This window comes from Sebastes umbrosus, chromosome 14 (genome assembly GCF_015220745.1).
Source record: "Sebastes umbrosus isolate fSebUmb1 chromosome 14, fSebUmb1.pri, whole genome shotgun sequence".
Lineage (NCBI taxonomy): Eukaryota > Metazoa > Chordata > Actinopteri > Perciformes > Sebastidae > Sebastes > Sebastes umbrosus.
This window is the reverse complement of record NC_051282.1, coordinates 24,222,740-24,249,098: the sequence shown is the minus strand read 5'-3', so window position 1 is coordinate 24,249,098 and position 26,359 is coordinate 24,222,740. Positions and strand designations below refer to the sequence as shown.

Genomic DNA, 26,359 nt, shown 5'->3' with positions numbered 1-26,359 from the left:
CCGACTACCAATATATGTTCAAAGGCCATCCATTAACCTTTCACTCACACAGGCCTCTCTGTGATCTACTGCTCTCAGCCAAGGGCTTTGAAGAGCACAGCAAACCCCCAGCACCGGGGAGGGAGCAGACCAGAGAAAGACAGAAAGAGGCGAAAAGGAAAGGGGAAGGAGGGAATGATAACAACAGGAGATGTTCCCCGTTAGACAGATAGTAGGCAGAGGGAAAGGAAAGGAAAGCAGAGCCAGGGGGGTGATACTCGAGGAGGGAGACTGGAGAGAAAGTGGGGTAAGGCAGAAGAGGAAGGAGGTGAAGAGAAGGTGGAAATTGGAAGCGGTAGAGGGAATTAAAGATGTCACGAGAACTGATACTTACCAAGTTGATGCCAAAAATCTGAAAATGTGGCTGTACAGTGTAAACGGCTTCACGTCTGTCTGGGTCAAATTGTTCACTATAAGCGAATGATTATTAGAACCAAATTGTTGTTGTTGTGCATCATTTCTCATGCAGAATACCATATAATTGACATTTGTATATTTGTTTGTATATTTATCACGGGTGCCGGTCTGCATGTGTGCCGCAGAGCCGGTTGAGGATCGGCAAAGTTTCACTTTGGGGGCATTACGTGACGAGGCATTATTAATCTACTTGAGTGCGTCTTCAATCACAGGTGCTATCCCGTTTTTTTTTGTTTTTTTTCAGAGAAAACATTGTTGTCTTGTATAAAAAGACTCAAAATGAACACTGTAAGCGGACTACTTGATTACTATAAGCAAATTATTTAAACAGCATTTATTTAGCAATTAGGAATTACTCTGTCCCAAGCTTTTTGATCACTATAAGCGGTTAATCACTGTACTCGTTTTTCTACAGTAACACAGGTACTGTCAATGCTCGAGACTAACGGCGTCCTGTCATACCAGGGACGATAGAAAATGTGTTTGGGATGCCGTAAACTCAACTATTGCACCTATTTTTTCCCTGATAATGCTACGTTGTGAACATCAAATCTGTGTTGAAATCGACAGTAAGAGAGCTAGTTAACATTAGCTAGCGTTGCCAATTTCAACACAGTAGGTGCCATTGATTTACATTATGATACATTCAGGCTCTATTCAGTAAAAATTAGGTGTGTGCGAAGGTAAATTATAACATTATGATGAAGTGTTCAAATGTAATCTTGTAAAATGTAGTTTTTAATGAGAAACTTGAATAAATCCAGTTGTTTGAAGGAGATGCTTTCACAGCAATATAAAATAAATAATAAAGAGGGAATTATGAGCTGTTTAACTTCCTGACAAAAAACAGTATCAAACAGAATAAAGGATGTTGAAGTACGTGGGATTTATTGTTTTACTTTTGTTTACCGTGGTCTCGAATTAGTATTGAGAATTGTGGAATTTTACTGGTATTGGTTTCGACTACTAAATGTCTGGTATTATGTCCCCAGAGGGAATAGGAAGGTAGAGAGGGAAGGCCAGCAAAAAAGAGAGGAGTTTGTGAGGAGAGAGGGAGTAATGGCTGAGGTGTTAGTGGAGAGAAAGCAGAGAGATTGGATGAAAATGAGAGGCGAGTGTTAGCGAGTGAGAGAAGTGAGACTGTTGCTGGTAAGATGGGGATTCAATGAAAGCTTAAAAAACGCACACCAGAGGCGAAGAGAGAGAAACGGGGGGAAAAAAGGCTTTACAGCAGTTCTTTTATTGCAAAATCCAGATGATACGCAGCAATATTCACAAGCCGCTAGATTAGCAATTAGTGTCAGTGAAGCCTGTGGATTTCAGCTTTATGGCAGAGAGAAAAAAAAACATATTCAAAGGTCATTTTCCAACAAAATGAGAGCATTTACTTGTCTCTTTAAACACACACATAACTAGCCGGCTCCAATGGTCTATAAAAGACAAAGTTATTAGGAACTTGAAAATGCAAGTTGTCTGTATAGTTCTGAATTTAAAGTGTGGTGTAAGTCATCTGTCTGTCTATGAGCCTGCAACTAATACTTTAGGAAATTGTAGCAACATGTGGTTGTAATGTTGTATTTGGAGATAAAAGACTTACAAGGCTGTTTCCCCAAATGAATTCAATGTATGATTAATAAGAAACCAAAGAATTCAGCACAACCTTAACAGCATCAGGTGCAATGCAACGAGTGTGAGCCTGCCAATTTATAAAGTTCACCTCATTCACTTGTTATGGCTGCAGCCGATTCGACTGTTATCAGGCCATTAAATAGGCGTTATCGCTCGCTATAAGCACCATAGATGTGGGTCATTAGGGGCCTACTAGGCCTACTACTTTGTAAAAGTGAAAGCGAAACTTAAAAGCAACACGTAATGTTGTAAAACTGAATGAAATGTTACGTTTTGAAGACAAACAAAACAGCTTCTTTAAGTTTAGGCAGCAAAAACACTTCGTCATAAACACAGGTTTTGGGGAAAAAACATTGTGTTTTGGCTTAAAATAACTACGTTTCAAAAGTGAAAGTGAAACACACATTGTTGGTTCCCATCCATCGCTCCGACCTCTACCCTGACAACCTCTTTTATTCCCTTTTTTTGGTTTTTCGACCATGTGAACAGATGACAAAACCTACCATTAGGTGTAGCAGGGCCCTACTGACCCACATCTATGAGCCTTATAACTAGGGCTGCACAGTTAATCGAATATTAATCGCGATCACAATTTTGGCTTCCCACAATTAAATGAACATGATTGCCTGCTTCCTAAACGAACATCCAGCCACCAGCCGGCTATCAAGATGTTTTGGCTTCACTTTTGTGTATAGTTATTATCTATACAACCAATGTGTTTATGATTAGACAGAGAGCAGAAAATTGTTTACCTAGCCTCTTAATGTTGCTAATTGTAATCTCAAAGTGCACCAGATTGAAGCGTTTAACTTTAAAATGTAGCTAACAAAAGGGTAAGGTGAATATTCCGGTATTTTTTTCGTATTGCAATATATATATAGCAGAAAAAAAATATTGTTATGTCAGTTTTTTCATCGTGCAGCCATAATTTGTACATTAGTGGGAATGTAGCACAGCATGGAAGTGAAAGCATATAGCATAGCGTTTATTTTAATGTGAAAGTGAAATAAAAATGTTGTTGCTAAAATCAATGGATAATCATGATAAATAATCATCAATATTGATCAAAATAATTCTGATTATCATTTTGGCCATAATCGTGCAGCCCTACTTATAACCACTGATTTAATGACCAGATATGTGTTATTCTAGTGTCACCTGATTCTGGTCAGCTAATACCACGCACTGTCTCATATGTGCTCCGTTTTTCAGACCTGTCCGTTAGCTACAAAAATGTAGAGCTAAGAGTTTACAAAACACTCATTAAGGCAATATGCTGTTCAGCAAATTATACGACAAGAAGCCAAGTGCACATACAGGAGCAAGGTTAGCGGCACTATCGCTTTATTGCCTCCTCTCGAGATATTATTGCTACAAGCCTGTCAGGGAATCAATTCTTATGAATTAATGAGTAGGTTGCACTTTTGAAATTATCATTTTAATATTATAGCATTGCGGGACTGAAAGTCTACTCTCTTAAATACTGGATGTGGTTTCGGGTCAGGCATTTTATTCTTTGCTCAGAATTTTAAATCTCGGGTTGAGCAACACTCAAGACCCGAAATAACTGTCAGCTCAGTCATAAAGGAGCATCTGGCTTGCAAAGGCATATGGTGAATTCTTCATGCGGCCCTCCCTGAAAAATATGCACCACCCAGTCGTGCATTATAGAAAGCCAAACACTGCGTCGAGATCAGTCCCCATTCAGACATTGTCACCATCCAAGGACAGTCAAGAGACTAAAGCACTTTGTTGAGAAGATGTGTAAAAACAGCTAGTCCCCCATCCTTAAATAATAACTACCGTTCGGGAGAAAAAGGCGCCGAAGAAAAAAGCCGGGGAGACGAGGGGAAGACAGATAAAAATGTCTGTGTGTGCTCTAAAGGACCAGGGGCCTTTCCACGCGACTGATCTGAGAGCAAAGGCTTAAATACAGGGGAGATGAGAACAGATTCCACCAGTCAGCTGGCGCTGGCGTCCTGATACGACACACATCCGACATCTGAACACACTCAGAAACCCACTTACACTACGCACTCACGGACACACATATACAGTATGTACACTTGCAAATTAACACACCTCACATTACAGACCGAAATGACCCACAAGTGGGCTTATTATGGTCTGGCTTCCACCGCTGGTGCACATAAATACAAACACACATGCACACACAGCGATGCTTGCGCTGTGCTAAATGAAAGCTCTGTGTCAGGGCTTCATCACGTACGGCGCAGCTGCCTGCAATGCCTGCCACATTAAGCAAGCCTAATGGGCTTTCAGAGCAGCAACGCTACGTGCGAAGGGTTGTACATTCTGGAGCGTTCTGTGGAATCAGCGGGACATTCGGTTTGTCAGGGTATGCATGTCAGTCTGTCGGGGAGCCTGCCGGGCCTGGCTGGTGGAGGGGTTTTGTGCATACCGGTAGGAACATGGCTTTATTTAGCTCCGTTAGTATGAGTCTGCGTTCACACATGAAAATATTGTTTTCACACAGCCACTGCATTTCAAAAGAGAAATGGAGCAGTGATTTAACAAGATAATAGGGCAGGTGAGTGAGGTTTGTGGGAAAGAGAAGCTCACGCTGGTTAGGAACATTTGCATTAAAGAGCTGCTTCCGCAGGAGAATAACTGTGCGAGCGTTCGGGGTAAATATTAGAGTGTGCAGCCAGGAGTAGAGCGAGGTTAAAGCATGGCAGATTAGTCGGGACGCCGAGGAGGAGCAGGGGTACACATTAGACTGTGAAGCCATGTGTGATGATCCTGCAGGTTTCCAAATGAGCTCTGATTAGCCCGAGAGTGATTTCAGCGGCTCTCGTCACATCAAAAAACCCAGCCCTCCTCCTTTAAAGTCTACCTCTCTTCCCTCGCTCCCTTTTCTCAGTCTCTCCTGCTCTCTGATCACACTAGTAGAATACAGAGAGTTAGGGGTGGGAAAAAAATGATTCACCTATGTTTCGCGATATTTTTTGAATAGATTTTTTAATGCCAGAATTAATATATTTGCTTCATTTGAGTCAATGCTGTCTAGGTGGAAGGAAGTTACCGCTTTTTTTTGTTGTAGTCCGCAAAACATGACGTCATATGCTTTCCTTATCCTAAACGAGAAAGCAGAGAACAGTGGAGGGTCTGTGTGGATACGACCTGTACCCTCACATTTTAAATTCAAAGTGTTAAACACTACACATACAGTAAAGTATGGAAACACTTTGGGTTTCACACATTGCAGGAAAAGCAGAGCTAGACATCACGGCTAAAGCTGCATGCTAAGGCTGTTATGGACAGGAAACGTTATTGTATTGCGGCCAGCCAGCCGTCACTCACATCTCTGTGATGCTATAACTGCAGAGCACCCATATACTGACATTTATGTTAAATGAATTCAAACGGCCCAGATGGAGCTGACCATGGATGTTTAAAGAGAACGAAGCTGACGGGAGAGCTAGTGACGGACTTGGTGAAGTTAGTGGAACTATACATGCGTGACTTCATCTGGTTTTCAAAATAAGGTGTTAACAAAGGGAGCTTTATATACAAAATACATATATAGAAATAAGATTGATTAATTATATTAACCAGAAGTATAAAACATTACATATCCCTTATAAATTAAAAAGAAAATACCACTAATTTTGTGAGGAAAATGTCTTTATTCTTTGATTTTTGGGTTGCTGGAAAAAATATAATCAATAATGCCTGACAATGACTGATATATTTGACTTCAGGACATCTCTGACTACATACATGCTAAAAATCAAACATTTTGACTGTATTAATTTAGATATTTTCCAAAGTTAAGGTCCCTAGAAGTGTATGATTCAACTTTTTGATTTGCAATACTTAAAAATCGTAATGCATATCGAATCGGCACCCAAGTATCTTGATAGTATCGAATCGGGAGATAGTCGAATCGTCCCAGCCTTAAAGTGAATATACTTCAGCCAAAATTCAGCTGCCAAAATTATGAGCACCAAAACGATGTCTGCGTGCCTGAGAAAAGCTTTTCTTAATTTCATCAAACCAAATGTTGCGCCTGTGCTTTGGGGCTGAATACAGATAACAAGTCAATTGATTATTAATGCATTATTAATACCCCCCAAGTGCCGGGTCACACAGATAGTTGGATTATTTTCACGCAAATGCACACCCACACAAACACACACACAAACACAGCGCCAGAGGCCAAATGTGTCCGATGGAACAGAGCGTACGCTGCTCAAATCCAATGTTACAGAAAGCAGCCAAATTAAGATGGAAAAAAACCCAGCACCGACTCAAATTAGAACAGCACCTGGCCAATCAGAGCTTACACAGAGGGAAAGCTAAAAGCAATGCTGACACAGGCGTACACAAACACGTTTTAATTTTAACCCGCCCTCCCCTCGGTTTTTCTCGACTCCTCCCGCTTTCATCCGAAGCCCCTCCCTGTGGCGCTTCCTAACGCTCCTCCCCCTTGCTCGTCCTCGCTGTCCATCACCCAGCGGCTCGTTGGCACAGAGCTGACTGCGAGCGTACAGCAGATGGTGTGCTGCTGTCTGTGTGGCAGGCCACTAGCAGGACACCCAGCAGCCCCTCCTTCTCTCTCCTCGACCCTCTGCCTCTCCCCTGCAATCCCTCCTACACATCTACACACACCCTCCAGCATCACTTCGGCCCAACCAGGTCACCTGCTGCCAGGCTAACAGCTAGCACACACACAATGAAATATCTCATGGTACATGGCACATTCAAGGAGGTCACACATATGGCACCATTACATGCACGGATTCCCCCTTATATTCCCGCCACGCTCCAACTAACATCGAGATGACAAGAAATTTTATTGACATTCACACATACACACACTCTCTCTACCTCGCTCACACTCTCTCCGTCTCCTGTAGAGGCAGTTTGGTTAATCAAGTGCAGTGTTTCCAGCCTGGTCAGCAAGTCAATACGCTTACAACCTTCATCACGTAGCTGGAGTATAAATATTACATGTTCATTTGCAATAACCTGGTCAGGCCAGTCACAGAGCACAGCGAACCCAACAGCAGCTCATGTGCTACATTACAAGCTGGCTCAGTGAAGCAATACAAAATATACATTTTATTACTGTATTTTAGGGGCTGTCTATCATTAAAATATTGAATCGTGATAAATCACATGATTGTCCATAGTCAATCTTTTTTTATCTGTTTTAAATGTACCTTAAGGGAAGATGTGTCAAGTATTTAATACTCTTATCAACATGGGAGTGGGCAAATATACTTGCTTTGCACAAATATATGTATATATTTATGATTGGAAATCAAGTAACAACACAAAGCAATGACAAATATTGTCTAGAAACCCTCACAGGTACTGCATTTAGCATAAAAAATATGCTCAAATCATAACATGGAAAACTGCAGCCCAACAGGCAACAACAGCTGTCAGTGTGTCAGTGTGCTGACTTGACTGTGATTTGCCCTAAACTGCATGTTATTATCATAAAGTGTGCATGTCTGTAAAGGGGAGACTCATGGGTACCCATAGAACCCATTTTCATTGATGCAAGTATGTTCACTTTAGCTTTAAGTCTCAGCCCGCGATAACCTTAAAAATCGCAAGTTGCGTTAATGCGTTAAAGAAATTAGTGAAGTTAAAACAAATTTGCGTTATCGCGTTAACTTTGACAGCCTTTAGGATTACACACTACTATGGGTGGGGGGATAGAAATCGATATGGCATAGTATCGCTAGATTTTGTGTGGCGATACTGTATCGATACACGGACGTCAAGTATCGACTTAGTCCTAAAGCTAGAGTGAAGATACTGGTACCATATGAAACTGGAAAACCTAAGGAATCCATTTGCTACCAACCGTGTCATGTTAGCTTGTCCGGAAGAACGCTAAATAATGCTCCAAATTTATGCTAAATTTTGGCGAGGAAAAACTGGTGAAAACTGCATCTTATTAGATAAAACAGATGTTGACACACTGCATAATTTGCAGGGAAAAAAGGTTATATGTTGCAAGATATCTTATCGGAATACTCAGCATATTGCAAAATGTTTAAAATTGCAATAATATTGTATCGTGGGGACTCCCACCCCCAGTGAACATGTACAGCATAAATACCGAATGCAGATAGACATGAGTTTAGTGATTCCCCAAAAAAAATCCCACAAAATGTTAATATTTCTTACACACCTGGTGCAGACGGAGCAACGTTGCTGAAAGCCACAGCGCAGGTGATGATGATCCAGACTGCTAGAGCCATGTTGGAGGCTGACCAGCGGGGGTGGGGGGGGAGGCAGGGCGAGGGGGCGGCGCTAAAGCGTAGAGGCGGTCAGCAGCAGGCACAGGTGAGCGGGGCGGCACCTCCTCAGCTTACACCCTCCCGGAGGGTGATCCTGCAGGGAAAGAGGGATAGAAACATCAGAGGGGTAAGCGCCTCATAAACATTTGCATGTAACTGGATGTCCATAAAGAGGAATTATTCCTCTGTTGTGATTTTCATTCTTAGCCCTCTCAGTATGGCATTTGAATTAGACAGTGTTGACTAATTTATTCTGCATTCATTGCTGGAATATGTGATAATAACTCTGCACTAAACTGAGTGGCTCATGAGTGGTACAGCATACTAAACGGTATCAGAGGAGAGGAGAGGAGAGGAGAGGAGAAGAGAGGAGAGGAGAGGAGAGGAGAGGAGAGGAGAGGAGAGGCGAGGCGAGGCGAGGCGAGGCGAGGAGAGGCTCCCCCTGTGGTGGTCAGGTATAATGATCAGACAGGGAGATCTGAGGCCATTTTGTGCAGGATGGCATGGCAACAGCTGTTACCACTACCAGCTCATCACTCCACAGTGTTTGAACGCTTGATTGAATCAGACATGCTACATATGTTTTGGGGCTGTTAACGGGGCTATATTCAACATGTGAAAAATACACATCTTCTGTGTGCGTGTGTGTGTGTGTGTGTGTGTGTGTGTTTGCGTACAGGCATGCAGAAGCCAAGCGAGACGGTGAAAAGCGGTGACTCAGTCAGCGGTGCCGTTGGGCTCACACATCTCATTTGCCTAATGAAATAAATCATAATCTGGAACTTCAGCTCTGATTTCTTGACAGTAGAAAGTGCTCATCCCCTCCGGGGGCTGGGAGACAGAAAACAGTAGAGACGGTATTGTTAGAGCTAATACTCCTCCTGCTGAGCTCGCTGATGAAACAGACAGATTGGACTGCATCTGTCTGTGTTTGTGTTTGTGGATGCAATTTTATTTTGAAGGGGGTTTAGAGGATTTCCTTTGATCTCTCCAACCCCATAACCCCTTTACTTGATTGATCTAACAACGTATACTGCAGGAGGGCATAATGTAATAGATTAAACATACTCTCTCACAAACACACACACACACACACAGGTTCAGCTACTACAGTACAGTGTTGACTTTTCAATGACTCCATTCAAGTCTTAGCATTTTCAGCTAACCTACACAATTACCACTTCAGCCCACAGGAGTAACCTGACGTCACAGAGTTGTTTTTGGGCAAAACACAGGCATCGCCAACGAGGATACTATTTAAATACTCGCCTTGATTGGCCTTGAATCTCCATATACAATGCAAATTAGCATTGTAACAACAGAGAAATAATCCACCAAACACAAGTTTCCGAACCTTTTTTTCCCCAGTATAGATGGACAACGCGTCTCCACGTCCTCCCACTGTACAGTACAATACAATATTATCCCAGATAACGGAGCTGCCATCTTGAGATTTTGCCGTCATTTGGAGCCACAGTCTACGCAGTAGTGATCTAGTGGTGGAGCCGTGGCATTGAGGTCCCGCCCATACACTCGCGCAAATCAATCGTGAGCCGAGCACGGCCGCAGCTTGCTAGCGAGAGAGAGAATCACAGCAGTCAATCATGACGTCTCACCCCCCTTTTTATAGCATCAAATAACTAATTAAAACCAAACTTATTAGAAAAATGAACACTTGAACAGACATTAGCGTGATCAGAACTACCTAAAACGACAGAAACCATCTTTGGGAAAAATGTATTTGACGTGGACTTTTTATTTTGGCCCATGTCCCATCCGTTAACATGGAGGGGACGGGGTTTATAACCTATACTGCAGCCAGCCACCAGTGAGCGTTTGAGATATTTTGGCTTCACTTTTTGGGGAGCTGTCATGTCGTCCATCTTTATATACAGTCTAAAGCTTCGGCCCAACAAACTATTTCAGAGCTCCAACTCTACAAATTTGTGCTACAGATCTTTTCAGAGCCAAAAACTCCAACTGTAGCAAATATTTTTCTATTTCATATCATGTTTTAGCCATAAAATGTGATAAATCTTACAGCTTCTGGATAAAGCACATATAGAAGAATATGCGAAAATGTATATCTTACTCTGAAAATATTGAAGCAAAAATTCAAAATAAATATTTTTTAATTTTTAACCCTAATACTAATCTTGATTTTAAACTTTATCTCGAAATATAAGTAAGACACTTGGAATGATAAAACTGTCCAAAAAGGCCCTGCATTTGACTAATCTTTTGATCCAACACACACAACGACATGCAGTCATGGCCAAGCTCTCTTCTCCTGGCAGCCAAGATGGCAGATCCTGAGCAACTGGGTGGCTTTACCCCCTCTCTTCATCATCACTGATTTGGCTTCCCCTCCACCTCTCCAGCCCCTCCTCTTCCTGACCTTCTCTGATATTTACCCTCCTCCCCAGTGGCAACGCCCGGCCCGCAGCCACCGACCTGCCGGGGTGTGTGTCGCTGTGTGGATTAGTATGTTGGATGTCGTGGAGTACGAGCAAGACGGAGTGAGAGAGGAGGGGAGGGCAAACAGCGAAGAGGGAGAGGGAACGCAAGCAGAACACCGAGTACAAAGCACATCCGCAGCAGCTGCTCTTTACACCGACGTTTATTTCTATCGTAGGCACAACACACAAACACAACCTCTGCACCAGTGCAGCCTGCGCCTTAATTTGAGTTTGTTTGCGACCACCCTCTATGACCAGAAGCTGAGAGAAAAGGACACGCTCAGAGGGAGGGCAGGAGAGACAAAGAAAGAGTAGAAAAGCGGTAAACAAATAGCATTTGACATGTGATGTGGTACTGTCGGAGCCTTGGCGGCCCTCGCTCTCTCTCACGGCCTTTCCTCTACCGCTGCTCTGTATTATTAATGGTCAAAAAGTGATCCCCTCCTGTGCTGTGACAGGCCGTCGTTTTTTTCTCTCTAACTTTTGTGGTTTTAATAAGAAAAATCTGTCTTTCCTCTTGTTTCTTTTGACTCTGCGTCTGTCTGTGCTTTTCAACAATAGCTCTCCTGTGGTCTCTGAAGATGAGGAGGGCCAGAGAAAGAAAGCAGGGAGGGAGGGCAGGTTGGGGATTTAGGGAAGGAGGGAGGGGAAAAGTGCAGGGTGGATAAATTGATTTCATTTTGTGACAAAAAGAAAGGCTGGCATTACACAACACTCCATTTCAATGTGGTAGGAAGAGAGAGCAGAAGAGGAAAGACGGATGCAGTTGCGGCCAAATGAAGGAAAAGAAGAAACAAAGGAATGACAGAACGAATGAGGCATCACACAGCCTGAGTAACTAATAAACAAGGAACAGAAGGAGCAAAGGAAGTAAGGAACAAACAAAGTAAGGGAAGGATGACTTTCTGTATAACGAGAAAAAATAAGAGAGAGTGGGAGGAGGGAGAAGCTGCTGAAAATAGCCAAGAGAGAAGAGCAAAGGAATAGTAAGAAAGCGGGAAGTAATGTCAAAGGAGAACGCATATCTCCTGCCTGAGTCAGTCTGCCTCTGGGTGGAGGGAGGTTAGGAGTCTTTGGAGGGTGCGAGATGGGTGCCTTCGCCCTCCACGCTCTCCCTACTTGGAGGATGCTACGCACCCGAGGCCGGAGGCTGACCTTTTACACTGATCACATCCACCGTTATTATCGTCACTTTTTCTCTTCTAATAGAGCAGAGGAATATCATATCCCTGTGAGACCGGAGCCCACAAAATGGGAGAATGGACCGCAATTTCACCGAGCTGGTGGAAAGGTGAGGAGGGCGAGCAGGAGAGGAAGTGGGAGGCAGGGCAAATGACAGATCAGTTGTATCAACACAAAGACACACATGTGGCTGTCCAAACCGAAGCAGTGGCGAGGTTACCCTGAAGTGCACAGCTCCGTCTTGTTTGGGATGCTACTAGTGTTGTCCAGTGGGCAACTCCGGGTCTGAGAAGTGAAGCCAATGAGGAAGTGCATTAAACTTGCATTCTTTCTAACAGCCAGCAGGTGGTGACTCCTCTGGTCGCAAAAATAAGTCTGATTGTATAGAAGTCTATGAGAAAATGAGCCTACTTCTCACTTGATTTATTACCTCAGTAAACATTGTAAACATGAGTTTATGGTCTCAATCGCTAGTTTCAAGTCTTCTTCAATACAGCATGATGTTCATTTAGTAAATTATGGTTCCATTTAGAGTCAAATAGACCATAAAGCAGGGGATGCTTTAGGGCGTGGCTACAGGTGTTGTCCGGTCTGGGAGTTGTCTTCGTTTTCTTCTTACAACTTTAACCCTTTCACTGAGTGTTTTGAGCGCCACAATATGCAACCAAGAGCTGAAATGCTAACAAAATGCCTGTAGCTAGATAAAAACGTTAGATTTCAGCATGTCAAAGGATTATTTTAGCGTCCAATGTCTACCACGGGTGCAGTTGAAAGTGATGACGGGATGGGACAAGTTAGCAGTTAGCGAGCTAATCTTAGCTGTGTGTTAGCAAGTTACTGTAGTTATCTAAGGAGCTTGCAAACATAATACTGCATAGCTTTCTAATTCATACACATTCCACTATGACACAAGTTGCACACTGTCAGAATGCTTTAGCTTAACTTACAGAAATAAATTAGTCAGCCTAAAACTGACATTTAGACAGAATTCTTGCTGCACACGGCGGCATAATGAGTGGCAGGATCCCACAGTTCTCCCATTCTTCCTGCTCATGCCTCACTTCTTATTGCCTGTATCTTCTTTTTTTTTTGTTTGGCAGCTTATAAATACTTAGTTCTGTACCCTGTTGGTAGTGCATCCCATTACACAGCAGATTTTAGGCATTTTTCTGCTGTTTGCTAGCAGATGTAATTGACAAGGAGGCACCTTCACATAATACAAAGTCAATGGAGAGCGATGAATCGTTTCCCCTTCGGTGTGGGGAGGACTAAATTGCGCTCTGTCTCTATGTCTTATTCAGCGTTCGGTTGTACTTAGCTCCACCCTCTCGTGTCACTTCTCATTGCAATAAACCAAGATGGCGACAGACAAAATGCCGAACTTGAGGCTTCAAAACGGCTGTCCACAGACCAATGGGGGACGTCACAGTGACTACGCCCACATCTAATATACAGTCTGCGGTCTAAACGAAGCAATGGCAGAGTTACCCTTAAGCGCACAGCTCCGTCATCTTGTTTAGGATGCTACCCTCCGTTTCTTCAGCTATTAATTTTTACAGGCTGCCTTGATCCAAAGCAAATAACCTCATTATCCACTTCTATTGGATCATTACGATAATCACCATGATCATTAGGATCCGTTTGCTTTAGCCGACATGCTCGTCGAGATCAGAGTGTCACAAGTCCTTTTTATACGGGGCGGGGGGTACTGTTAAAGGCTGCGTGCGTCTGTCACGAGAACCATTCATGTTTACCCCGTCATGCAAATCATTTCTGTACAGAAGAAAGCGGCATTTAGGAACATTACCCGACCAGAATCAAAAGGAGGGAGAACAAAGAGTTTACGTAGACAGTTTTTGCTGCATAATTAGAAACGCTGGTGCAACTCTCAGAGCTGCTATAGCTTCAGGCTTTCTCTCTTCTCTCCGAGGGGGAATCTGATATCAAGGTGGGAAAGACAAGTATGATAAGTGTGAGTCGACTCGGTGCACGTGTGTGACCGGGCAGCCCTGTGGTCAGAAAGCTTTAGATCCACACCGCTGATTGGACCAACTCTGCAGTACATATTCCTCTAAGACCTTGCCAAAGATGCTTTGCACTCATAAAGTTCTTGATTAGCATTCCAATATATTTGAAGATGAGTTATGTTACATGAACAAGTGAAAATCATGCAGGGCAACGGGGAGCAAAGCGAGGAGCGGGAAAAACACAAACAGATTTATTTGGCTTGGAAAACACTTGTGATTGATTTAAAGATTTGACAGTCATAACTTCTGACGGTCTGCTGCTCCATGCAAAGAGAAGTCTTTGCATCCTAAGATGAAGCACCAGCATTTCCCATGCTATTAGGATTGATGTTTATGCCTCAGATGCTTCAACAACAAATAGTTGGTTCAGTGGCAAAGCTCCCGCTATGAAGGGAATGATTGCCTCCTAGCAACCAGCGCAGTCGAGCGTGCGAAACTGAATGGCAATCACATCTCACTTACAAATCAAAAAGCGATGCAAACTGCTGCATTAAATATTTGTAATCAAGTAAAAAATTCACTTCAGATAAACTTCCCACATCCACTTAAATTGGAATAAAAAGAAAACAAGTACTTTTTTTTCACGAGTGCTGTTGGGATTTGGTTTGAGTCAGGTTTGAGACAGGCACTTTATTTCAGAGGAAAGTATCAGTAGACTCAGTGAAGGCTAGCCATGTAGTATTAGAGTTTGATGAGACTGCAGAGAACGACAAAAACGTATGCTTCGCCTGGGGGCCTCTAAGTAATTCTCCCTCTGACTCATCGGTGCTGAAGCTTTGTCACACTCGATACTCTTTTGTACTCTCTCGAGTTGAGGCAAGAGGGAGCAATACGAGGAAGTGTAACAATAAATGAGGATGAGATAGAATTCATTAATTACTTCTTCACCTCCATAAAACTAATCACTCGCCAAAGTGAATATAATTATCCTACTTTTCCTTTCGAAACGTAGCAGACATACCATGAAATATCATTACCATCGCCATCTGTGATGGAGCTTTGCTGAGTGGGAGGCTGTGTTTTTACTGTCAAACCTGCCTTCCAGGATGCTGAGGTATGACAGTCGAATTTAATTCAATGATTATTCAAATTAGCCAAAGTGGTGATTTGGACACACTTACACTTACAGTGTGTGTGTGTGTGTGTGTTAAAAGCCCACCATTAACGGAGCGCATGGAATCAGATAACTGTGATTATGAGGAAGAGTTAGCTTCAATCACGGAACTGAAAGTGACATCAAGAGCAACGGCTGGCTCAATCTGACACCATTATCTATGAAATTCAAAACAACAGGAAATATGTCCTTTTAGTATTTAAAGTGGCAATCCGTAAAGCCCCCCCTCCAGTGTATTTTGGCATTTATATGATATTTCATATTTATTTTTAAGTTCATTAGCCACACTTTGACAAAATGTCTTTGCTAAAATGGAAATATGACGTGTGACTATAGTCGAAGCTGCAAGTCATATGTCGTCATCATCCAAGCAGCAAACCGATAAATGTGTTTATCCGTCTGTCAGTTTGTCTTTCTAGTTAGTTAGCTAGTTATGTAGTTAGCTAGCCCAACTTGTTGCATTAGCTATCTGAGGGTTTTTATTTTATTATTTAGTGTCCTCCACCTTAGTTTAGTGTGTCTGGTTGATTTAGAATTTATATCTGAGTGAAAACATTTGAGAGTTTAGCAGTCTGGAGTCTTTTTGTTGATACATGACCATAGAAATAGAATAGAAAAATTCTGTTTCTATATACTGTGGGAAAACTAAACCTTACTGTGCTTGTGCTTAATGTATATGACAAGATGGTATATGAAAAATATGATATAATATAATATAACAACATTTTAATGGTAATACAAACTAGAACTCAGCAGTGAATAATCTGGCCTCTTGGAGTGGAAATATACTGGGATGTTCAGTTAAATATTGCTTAAGTGGGAAGAGAAACAAAGTGAATAACAAGTCTATTTATGGGAATAAAATGACCAGTTTATGGACACATCAGGTGGGATGTGTCTCAACTGTTTGATTGCATTAGAGAATTGGCAAAGGGTAACATTGCTTTGGCTAAATAACAGGATGTGGGACACGAAGCATGATACAAAAACAAGATGTTCTGCAGATTTGGCTGGAACATCTGGATGTTCCCAGAAAAAGAACAAGAGTTGTTTGTCCCACTGAAAGTTAATGAGAAATGTGCTGAGAATGTGATTTTTGTTAACATGACGGACATGGCGGGCTGAAGGATATCTGTAAACAAAAGAAAGGAGGGTTGGGGGAGACATCCACATCTGCAGACACTCAGTTCATAATACTGCAAATATGTAAATATTGCAATACTTTCATCATTGGGCCATATGCTCAAACACCATTGTGTTACCTTTTTTGGCGATAGTGCTGTCAAAGTTAACGAAAATTCGTTTTAAGGCCACTAACTTCTTTAACACAGTAACGCAACTTTGATTATTACGTATTGTCACAGAGGAGGCTAAAAAATGCTCCAAACCTGCGTTAAATTTTGGCGAGGAAATCTGTCATGGCTATTTTCAAAGGGGTCCCTTGACCTCTGACCTCAAGATATGTGAATGAAAATGGGTTCTATGGGTACCCACGAGTCTCCCCTTTACAGACATGCCCACTTTATGATAATCACATGCAGTTTGGGGCAAGTCATAGTCAAGTCAGCACACTGACACACTGACAGCTGTTGTTGCCTGTTGGGCTGCAGTTTGCCATGTTATGATTTGAGCATATTGTTTTATGCTAAATGCAGTAATTGCGAGGGTTTCTGGACAATATTTGTCATTGTTTTGTGTTGTTAATTGATTTCCAACAATAAATATAAACTCTAAACTTGAAAAATAACAATTTCCTACAAATTGCATAATCCCACCTCTGAACACTTAACAGATGACAAAACAAGATCGAATCAATGTCACTGCAAAAAAAAAAAAAGAGAAAAAGATGGATCGTATAAACGGCCGTCCTCCCACCCCGTTCATTGTTATCTTGCAGTCGGGCCGATCGCTAATCTCCCTAATCCTTTTTGGTGAGGCTATCGCTAGCAAAGACAACATAATAGCATTAGATATTATTCCTTCACAACAACCTGATTCTATTACATTTGCATTGACACTCAGCAGCCCACACGGTCTCTCGGTCATAGCGAGGACTGTAATGCTCACACTGGAGAATCCATTCAGGATGGATAATGTTGTTAAGATCGCAGCGACTACACAAGCACATTCAGGTCAGATCATCCCAACACTTCTCCATTTACTGTGGTAGGTCAGTTAAGGCCGGCGCTGTGGTGTGGTAGTATCTCGCTGCCTGGCTGCAGCAGCAGGGCTGTTTATATAATGACACCATTGTGCCGGCTGTGTGCAGATGGAACATCAGAGCTCTTGTAATGGCCTGTGTATTAGGGGCAATGTGTTTGATTACTGACTCAGGGAGAGCGGGGATAGGCTGTGTAGTCAACAGGGAATAAGGCTCCTTCCAAAACAGCAACCCAGGGAAAAAAAGACCTATTTGAAGAAACAGAAGGAGAGAGGGAAGAGACAAAAAAAAAAAACAGGGAGAGACTTTAATGGAAGTGTGCTTTAAGGGAATGCAAATGAGACAAGGGAATCTGCAGAGCTGCAGAACACAGCGGAGGGATATCAAACAGGGCTAGTGTGGCTGTCAAAGAGGTAAAGGCAAAGGGAAGGGGGGAGAGAGAGAGAGAGAGAGAGCCCCTCTCACTTTATTCAATAGACACTCCTATACCACTTTTTCCTGCTTCAGCATCCGCCCTCGGCTGCAGCTCTCCACAAACCCCAACCCACACACCTCCTCATCTCTAGAGTCTACACTTTAACTACTATATGTTTCCGAAACAGTAGTAGATCTAAGAAGAAAAGCCTATAAAGCAGCGAGTAAGAGTCCAATATTCCTGAGTGACAGTCGTACATGCTAATCAGAGTCCACGAGTATCTGACTGCGTGTGATAACGTGGCTTCATCTGTGAATGAGCGATAGAGATAGTCTGCCCCGAGCCAGCCGGCGTGTTCGTCAGCAATGACACCGCGCAGCAGAGAGCGAGCGCGCTCCCCGGCCCGGTCTTCAGTGTCTCCAGTGTGGCCTGTGATTTATTGTGGCGGCGGAGAGCTTGTCACTGTTCATTATTGCTGATGCAACAGGAGGCAATGCCACCACCCATCAATGCTCGCCCTGTGATGCCCGCCGCAGCTGCCAGAGGAAGTGACCTCACCACCCACCTGTCTTCTAACGCAAACACTGGCTGCAGCCCCGCTCTAATGGGATCTAATATCTTACAGCGATGGAACCTCTGACCCAATTTGGCAGCCATCTCTTAACCAATCACTAACCATGGGAAAGATCATACATTAAAGGGATAGTCTCTGTGTTTTGAAGTGAGGTTGTATGAGGTACTTATACAGTCTATGTTTCTGACAGGGAACTGATGACATTATGTATGCTCTCACCAAAGCAACCAGACTCCATTGAAAAAATGAGTAATTATACCTCGCAGAACACAGAGGTTGCTGGTCTACACTGCCTCGATCGGTCAGTTTGTTTGTGTTATAGTGTGACTTTGGTCAGTTCGGATTCACCAAAGTCACACAATAACACAAACAAGCTAACTGATAGAGGCAGTGGTTGACCAACAACCCCTGTGTTCTGCGAGGTAAAATTGAAAGTTTTTTCAATGGAGTCTGGTGAGTTTGGCGAGAGCAAAGATGGATACAACGGCTTCAGTTCCCATCGGAAAGGGCTGTCTGATAGCAAGGTAAAGCAGTGAAAATATTTCAATTATAGCATACACTTAAACTGATAATGTTTTTTTTAGGTGAGCCTTTCTTATAGGTGTCTAAAATACATTTGGCTGTCCACAGCAGTACATTGCTTTGCTCCCGTTCTGGTACTCCTGTCTGTTTCTCCAAGCTGGGGGCGTGCCGACCGTCATCTACTACAGGTAATGCACTGACTATGGATAAGTACCTCATACAACCCCACTTAAAAACACCCAGACTATCCATTTAATTCAGTTTGAAAATTGCAATTTGGCAGTGACAAATATGAGATGTCAATCTATTTTTTAAACACCTAGAAGATGGAGAAAGTTGAGCAGCCCAATTTGTGCCACATCTGTCTCCGCCGAGACATAACTTCCTTGTTTCTGGCTTTTGACTTTTCCTCTCACCCTCCCATTTCTTCTCCCCTGCGTCTCAACCTCGCAGTCAAATTAGATAAACTCCGTATCAGTCAACCTGCGCTGTCAACTTTGTCAGAGTTGCGTCGCAAATCAATAGGAGGAAATGAATAATTCACTGTGACCATTAAGTCTACACAAGAGTGATAACTGCCGGCCCTGACATTAATCTTATGAGCCACCAACAATGGATTATGATATAACATGATAATGTTATGAAATTGTACTCTCTGGTGAATCTTGCTCCCTCCCGCCCTTTTGCATTGAGCTGTTCCCAGATGTCACTTGGCTGTGACTGGCAGGCTGCCACCCCGAGTGCCTGTGCACCGCCAGGCCCGGCTAGATCCATCTTCATTAGGGACAGAAGCGCTGTGAGTTGTGTGTGTTATTATCAGTGTCTATCTATTAATCTGAAAGCTCCAGCAGGGCAACCCCTGCCTCACTGTTGCGCTACGGTTCACCGTAGCCAAGCGTACGCTATGTTGAAACACACCACGGAGGCACACAAACACATGGAAGTTGTACTGTATCCATCTGCACACACAACCCTTTTACACTCCCGCCTATCTATCCACAGCTCTCTCTAATAATGAGCAACAGACTTAAACAATTTGTAGATAATTCATGCTCACTCCTAATTGGGAACGATAGAGAATAATTACGTGTGGAAAAAACTCATTTTTTAATTCTGCAATCTGTAGACACCCCCTCCCAAGTGTTGATGTCGGTGTATTGGCACGTGATCACGTCTTGAAGCATTCACATACGTGTTCAGCCACACGCACACACTCACACATGCACACACACACACAGAAGGGCCCACCGGGGCGCCACATGTGATGTTGACCCAGTTTAGATCTGTGGCACAAAGTAGAGCAGGGATTCAGAACAAAAAGAGACAGTGACATTTAAAAATAGGTTGACATTCTTTTCATCTCATTGCTGAGGCCCATACAATGAAAGTATCCATCTTTTGTGTCAGCGGCACCATCGACTAATTATTCCGTCACATCTTCAACTTAGGGATCCACTCTCTGTACGGGCTTAGGTTTCAGGGAAGCTAGTTGGAGTCAGGAGGGTCCGGCCGACCAAAAACCAAACTAAGACGTAGACTTTTTAGCTTGGAACAGCTTTGATCTTTCTGTGCTTCATCGTGGTTGACAATAACTAATTCTTATCTAATTTATGGGGAAGTGTATGAAGTGGTGTGACGTGAGGTGAGCTGAGTAGTTGGAACATCTGAGCGTAATGTACTGATATTGTGTTTTATAGGGATGTCACAATACCATAAATTTAGTAGTTGATACTAATACCAGTGAAATTCCAAGATTCTAGATACCAATTAGATACCACGGTAAAAAAACAAGGAAAACGATAAATCCCATGTACTGTATTTTTTTACTGGTTATTGTTAGAAAGTTAAATAGATCCTAATTATTTTATATTGCTGTGAAACTTGCTGTATTTATTCAAATTTCGGCCCAAAAACTAAATTTTACAAGATTACATTTGAACACATCATGATAACGTCATAATTTACCTTTGGCCCTACTAATTTTTACTGAATAGAGCCTGAATGCATCATAATGTAATCAATCGATGGCACCTCCCGTTAACGTTAGCTGTTAGCTCTGTGCAGGACTGTGCTGCCCACCAGCTGCTAACAGCTAACTAGCTCTCATCCTGTTGATTTCCACACAGATTAGTTGTTCATAATGTAGCGTTATCAGGGAAAACATAAGGTGTGTCTCCCTGAACGCGTTGACGTTTACTGCGTCCCAAACACATTTTCTATCTTCCCCAGGACAGCGGGACACAGTTAGTCTCGAGCCCTGATGGTACCTGTGGTACTGTAAAAAAACGAGTACCGTCACTTTTTCAGAAGTTTAGCAAAGTGTCGGTTCTCGTGACATCCCTAGTGTTTTGCATCTTACTCTTCCAAATAATTTGTTTCCTCCTCTTAACTTCACATTGGGCTTTAACATGTCTCATCCCTTTCAATGCACTTGGTTTAAAAAGTGCGCTGCAGGCTGCTCGTTGAACATGAAGCCGACATTGTTATTGTGCTGTGGTGCGTTCAGTGTTTGTAAGAACGTTCAGGTTCCGAGTCTGGGCAGCCAGCTGATAAAGAGCAGCCTTTTTATGGGCAAAATATCCTTTTGACAATGTCAATATTAATTTGCCAGGTTTATGTTTGTTTTCAGGGTTTGGATATATAACATAACATAAGATAATATACACTTTATTGTCCCAAAGTGGACGTTTTGCTTCGGATTTCTGGCACGATAGCTTGAGAGTGCTGTTTATGAGCAAAACTGTTAATGTCGGAGCTTCACACTACACTACTGTAAATGGCCCACACACAGAAATAGTGCAGTTTGCATTCTGAGCGCCTCATGAACGCTTTTGCTCTTAGCTTTTAAAGTTCCAGTGAAGTGGAAGTTAGAGCGTCTTTAACTGCTGTACTGTGACGTATCTCACAGTGAAACGGAATATTTGAGCAATGTACAATTACAAGAGGGATTTAAATCAAATCCTTTGCATCTGATTTGACTGCTGGGCAGGCTGTTTAGTGCAATAGGGAGCTACAGAGGACTGTTGGCTCTACATACTCCTCCCTCACCTGTTGGTAGATCAGGAGTAGGACGAGGGAGAGTTGAGAGATTTTCAAAAGGCTCTGTTGTTCTGGAGCATGTGCAAATAATTTAGATGAATAGCGGCCGGTCTAAAGTCTCATTTGATTGGATGAATTTTTGTAAACTCCCCCTTGTGCAGGATGAGTCATCAAACATTTGAAACCGTTTACAGGAAGAGGAAAGACAGGGATTTTAATGTAAAAATACTCTGATACTGATTTTTGTTTGGCATATATTTGGCATGTAACAGGAGATAAATGAACAATTAACACAGAGACACAGGATTAAAACTGGGAGCATGTATTTATCATTTCATGGGGATTTTAATGTGAGCGCACATTAATTAAACCTCAGATGTGTATCTGGATTTGTATCAGTGCATTCTCTCATTGTGATGGTTGGGCAGTAGAGACTTTCACAATTCAGCCAAACTCCACCTTTAACTGAATTTTCCTTGACCCTCTACGTCTGTCTGGAGTCATCCACATGATTTTGTTGTGCATTGCAAGAGTCTGCTTGTTTATGTGGATGCAGACATGTCTACCTTTTCCAAATGCACATGTCGGAGTGATTAGTGTTGTGCAACGGTGTGTTTGTGTATGTCTGCATGTGTGTGTGAGTGATGTATCTAATTTGATAGTAGTGACCCCAATCTGCCTGCCAAGGTTATCCAGCTTTAGGATGGCCAGCGTGGGCATCAGGAGATTCTGACACAGCAGCAGGGCCTGGCTGACATGCCCCAATTCTAAAACATGGCTGTCACTCACTTCCTCTCTCTGTCTACCTTTGCTACATACACACATACTGTATGCACACACACGCACACACACATACATGAAGGCACACTGACACTCTCCCACATGCAGCACAGCAGCAGCCATCACAGCTACTCAGGAACAACAGGAGGGATAACGTACACACATGCGAGCGCACCCAAACACGAGAGTCTGATTCAGCCAAACGTAATGCTGCTCAGTTCTTTATCTGTATCTGCATTTGAACTGCAAACTGAATCAGTGACAGAGAAATTGCTAGTGTTTGTATAAATGAGTCTGAACAGAAACAGTGGCAAAAATAGACACTTTCATACCAGAGGGGTAAAATGAAGTCTCCGGCACAACAATAGTTTAATCATCACACAGCAGCCTTCGCGTTTGTCTGTTGCTCGGCTGTCTAGGAACCAGACAGGTAAATGTTTGACACCAGCATACACATTTGCTGGAAATAACCACACAGAGAGCCTCGGGCTGTGTTTGGAGCCACCGCTACAACTGAAATGATTGTAGAATATCTCCTTCTTTGTCCTCTTAATCCACCTCTTTTTTTTTTTTCCTCTTGTTTTGAACAACACACGTAATCATGCATACATTCCTGCTGTGAGGTCCCGGAGGAAGGACGGGCGGTGGCGGTGGTGGTCTGATTATTAGAGAGGAGCAGTGGGAGACACAGCCCAGAGCCCAGAGCTCAGGGCCTCAGTCAGTCAGGCTGTAACAGGTGCTGCTTTCCACTGCCTGCTTCTGTTAATTACCAACAGCGCTGATGCTGGAAACGCTTTGCCGGGGATCCACACCAGGTGAACACCCATTAGTGCATGGAGAGGATCCAGAGGGCCTGTGCCGACTGCCTCCCCCCACTGCTGTTCATAGCCTGAAGCTAAAAAACACACACACATGTAACACTCCCATCCCTTCACTGTGCACACACTTGTATATTTTTGCCTTGTTGTGTGCTCTGGTGTCTTGAGACATGTACTGTGGGACAATTAAACCTTGTGCTTAATGTATACGACAAAAGGGTATATAAAAAATATAACTATTATTAATATCTTGTATCAGGCTCAGTTTTAAAGCTAGAGTGAAGATACGGGCATCATATGAAACTAGAAAACCTAAAGAATCCATTGGTACCAACCAATGTATATGTAATGCATGTCATACTAGCTTGTCACGAAGGAGACTAAATAATGTGCCAAACTTAAGCTAAATTTTGGGGATGAAAAACTGTCATGGCCATTTTCAAAGGGGTCCCTTGACCTCTGCAGTTTGCCATGTAATGATTTGAGCATATTTTTTTATGCTAAATTCAGTACCTGTGAGGGTTCCTGGACAATATCTGTCATTGTTTTGTGTTGTTAATTGATTTCCAATAATAAATATATACATACATTTGCATAAAGCAAGCATATTTCCCCACTCCCATGTTGATAAAAGTATTAAATACTAAACAAATCTCCCTTTAAGGTACATTTTGAACAGAAAAAAAATGTGTGATCAATCTTGATTGACTACAGACAATCGTGCAATTGATCGCAATTAAATGTTTTAATCGATTGACAGTCTTAATTGTACTACAAAATATAACTCAGCATTGAAAAATCTGGCCAAGTAAATTTTTTTCAATTTAAATTTCAATTCAATTTTAAATTTTTTCAATTTTAAATTTTTTCAAATAGTCATTAAATGATACAAAAATTGACTACTTTATGCGACTATCATCCTGTCTTCAAAAATATATATTTTCTCTTGTTTTAACCGTCGTGGTAATAACGTTACTACCCGTAAAACGCGTGTGCGGCCCCCCCCCCCCCTCGTATTTCCAGCATGTAGATCAGCTGTTCGAGCTGCGGAAACATATCGTCATTCAAACTCCAACAGAAACAAAATAAAACTCATCAAAAAAACGTCTTGGTTTGTCTTTCGACTGGCCTCCTCCACTGTTCCAACAATATGGTTGAAATAAACTCTTAATCCATAGCGCTAGATGGGAAAATGTGCCGACCCTGCATGTCGTGTTCCCCCACTCTGTCTCTCTCTCCTCACGGAGCAACTGCTGCTCAACTATTTGATTGCATAAGAGAATTGGCAAAAGTAGCATAGCTTTGGCTAAATAACAGGGCGTGGATGGGACAGGAAGCATTATACAATAACAAAATGTCCAGCAGATTTTGCTGGAAAATCTGGATATTCCCGGAAAAAGAACAGCAAAGTGAAAGTTAATGAGTTGTAATAACAGGCTGAAGTATATCTGTAAACAAAAGAAAGGAGAGGAATAGAGATCCACTTCTGTTTATGTGTGTTATTGGAAAAGTCATACTGACCTAATGATGCGAACAGTCAGGTCAGGTCGGTCTGTTTTTCATCTGTTACTCATTTGCTGGAGAATAACTCGGTGTATTGTGACATGACGTGTGCAATAAAGCTACAAGGGGACCAGAAGCTCTTTCAGACGCTGCACATATTTTGTGTAATCTTTCTTATTGAAGTAGTTAATTAAATACGGTGTCAGTTAAAATGTGTGAAAGAAAATATATTCCACAAACACACTCAGAGACACACACTGCTCTGCCTCTACCCGCACTTTTCGTTTTCTTTCTTTTCGAATACTCATTTTTCCCTCCATGTCCTCCCATCCCCGGAGGCCTCGAGTACATCAGTTCATCGACACATTTCGTTCTGGTCGGTGGTCTCCATGGAGCCTCCTGTTTCATGTGACCTTTTTCCCCTCCGTTCCGAGAGTCTCGGGCGTCTGGTCACTCTGAATCACTCCCTCCGTCTGCCTTTGTTCGGGTAAAAAGGTTCGGTGGAGAAAAGGGAACCAAGCGCATAAAGGGAGATGAATCAACAGACATCTCATGGCGCCTGCTGCTGCTGCTATCCAAGTGAAGGATAGTACTGTTTGTACTCATCCACCTTATCACCCCTCCCCCCCTCTACATATCTCTCCTCAGCTCCTCCATATACCCCCCACCGCCCCTGTTTTGTACTCGCATGCTCCCTCCATCCCTCCGCAGTTCTCATCCCATTTTCACATCTCATCATCAGATCCTAGTTTGCTTCATTCCCATCAATAATGGAGGAGTTTTTGACTGGGTGAAAAATAAATAACTCTCAGCCAATTGGCGGGGTGCTTACGGGCTTTCCACCGGCTCCTGCAGCCAATGGAAGAGGAGCTTTTGGTGGCTCAAATGAGATCAGATGCGAGTCGGTGCTCTGATCCCATTGAAAGGGAAAGTAAATAATTCAGGTGACACTGCTTCTTCTGCTGCAAGTTCCCTCTAAACTAGCAGAGAAGGCCGGCGCATCGACGGAAAACGCAGTGAAACATTTAAAATGCAAATTCACCGACAGCAGTCATAAATTGAAACACCCTTAAAGATAACTAAACACATGCAAATGAGCTGATTAGCCGAATATGCAAATTGAATCATTATTTGCATTTATATGTTAATTGACACGGCGGCTCACTGTAGATTAATTATATATATTAAACATTAAGTATAGAATAATCTATAGAAATGGATGCAGATAAAAAGATAAGGATAACAATTAGTTGCCGTTAGCACGTCTCTGTCTCTCCCATTGATCTGACACATGGCTCTGACCCAAGTTACAAATTGAAGGAATCTCATTGTAATGTTCATGAAGCGTAGAGTAGAGCTCCACACTAAAGCTGGTTGTGCATTCCGAGACGATGGG

At 42.6% G+C, this 26,359-nt stretch overlaps 2 protein-coding genes across 6 annotated transcripts in view; one reads left to right on the top strand and one right to left on the bottom strand.

Annotated features, from left to right (window-relative positions):
• LOC119501663 (adhesion G protein-coupled receptor E2-like) overlaps positions 1-26,359 on the top strand; it is a 213,824-nt gene that overhangs the window by 55,906 nt on the left and 131,559 nt on the right. The window lies entirely within an intron of this gene.
• The window catches only part of adgrl1a (adhesion G protein-coupled receptor L1a), a 121,598-nt gene that overhangs the window by 60,958 nt on the left and 34,281 nt on the right, over positions 1-26,359 (bottom strand). Inside the window, exon 2 of one of the 2 annotated variants that reach the window (XM_037792187.1) lies at positions 8,261-8,463. In XM_037792187.1, the coding sequence (XP_037648115.1) occupies positions 8,261-8,330 (70 nt within the window). In that variant the 5' untranslated portion in view covers positions 8,331-8,463. Of the gene's footprint in view, positions 1-8,260; positions 8,464-26,359 lie in introns of those variants that run through there. The other variant, XM_037792186.1, reaches the window with a different exon arrangement.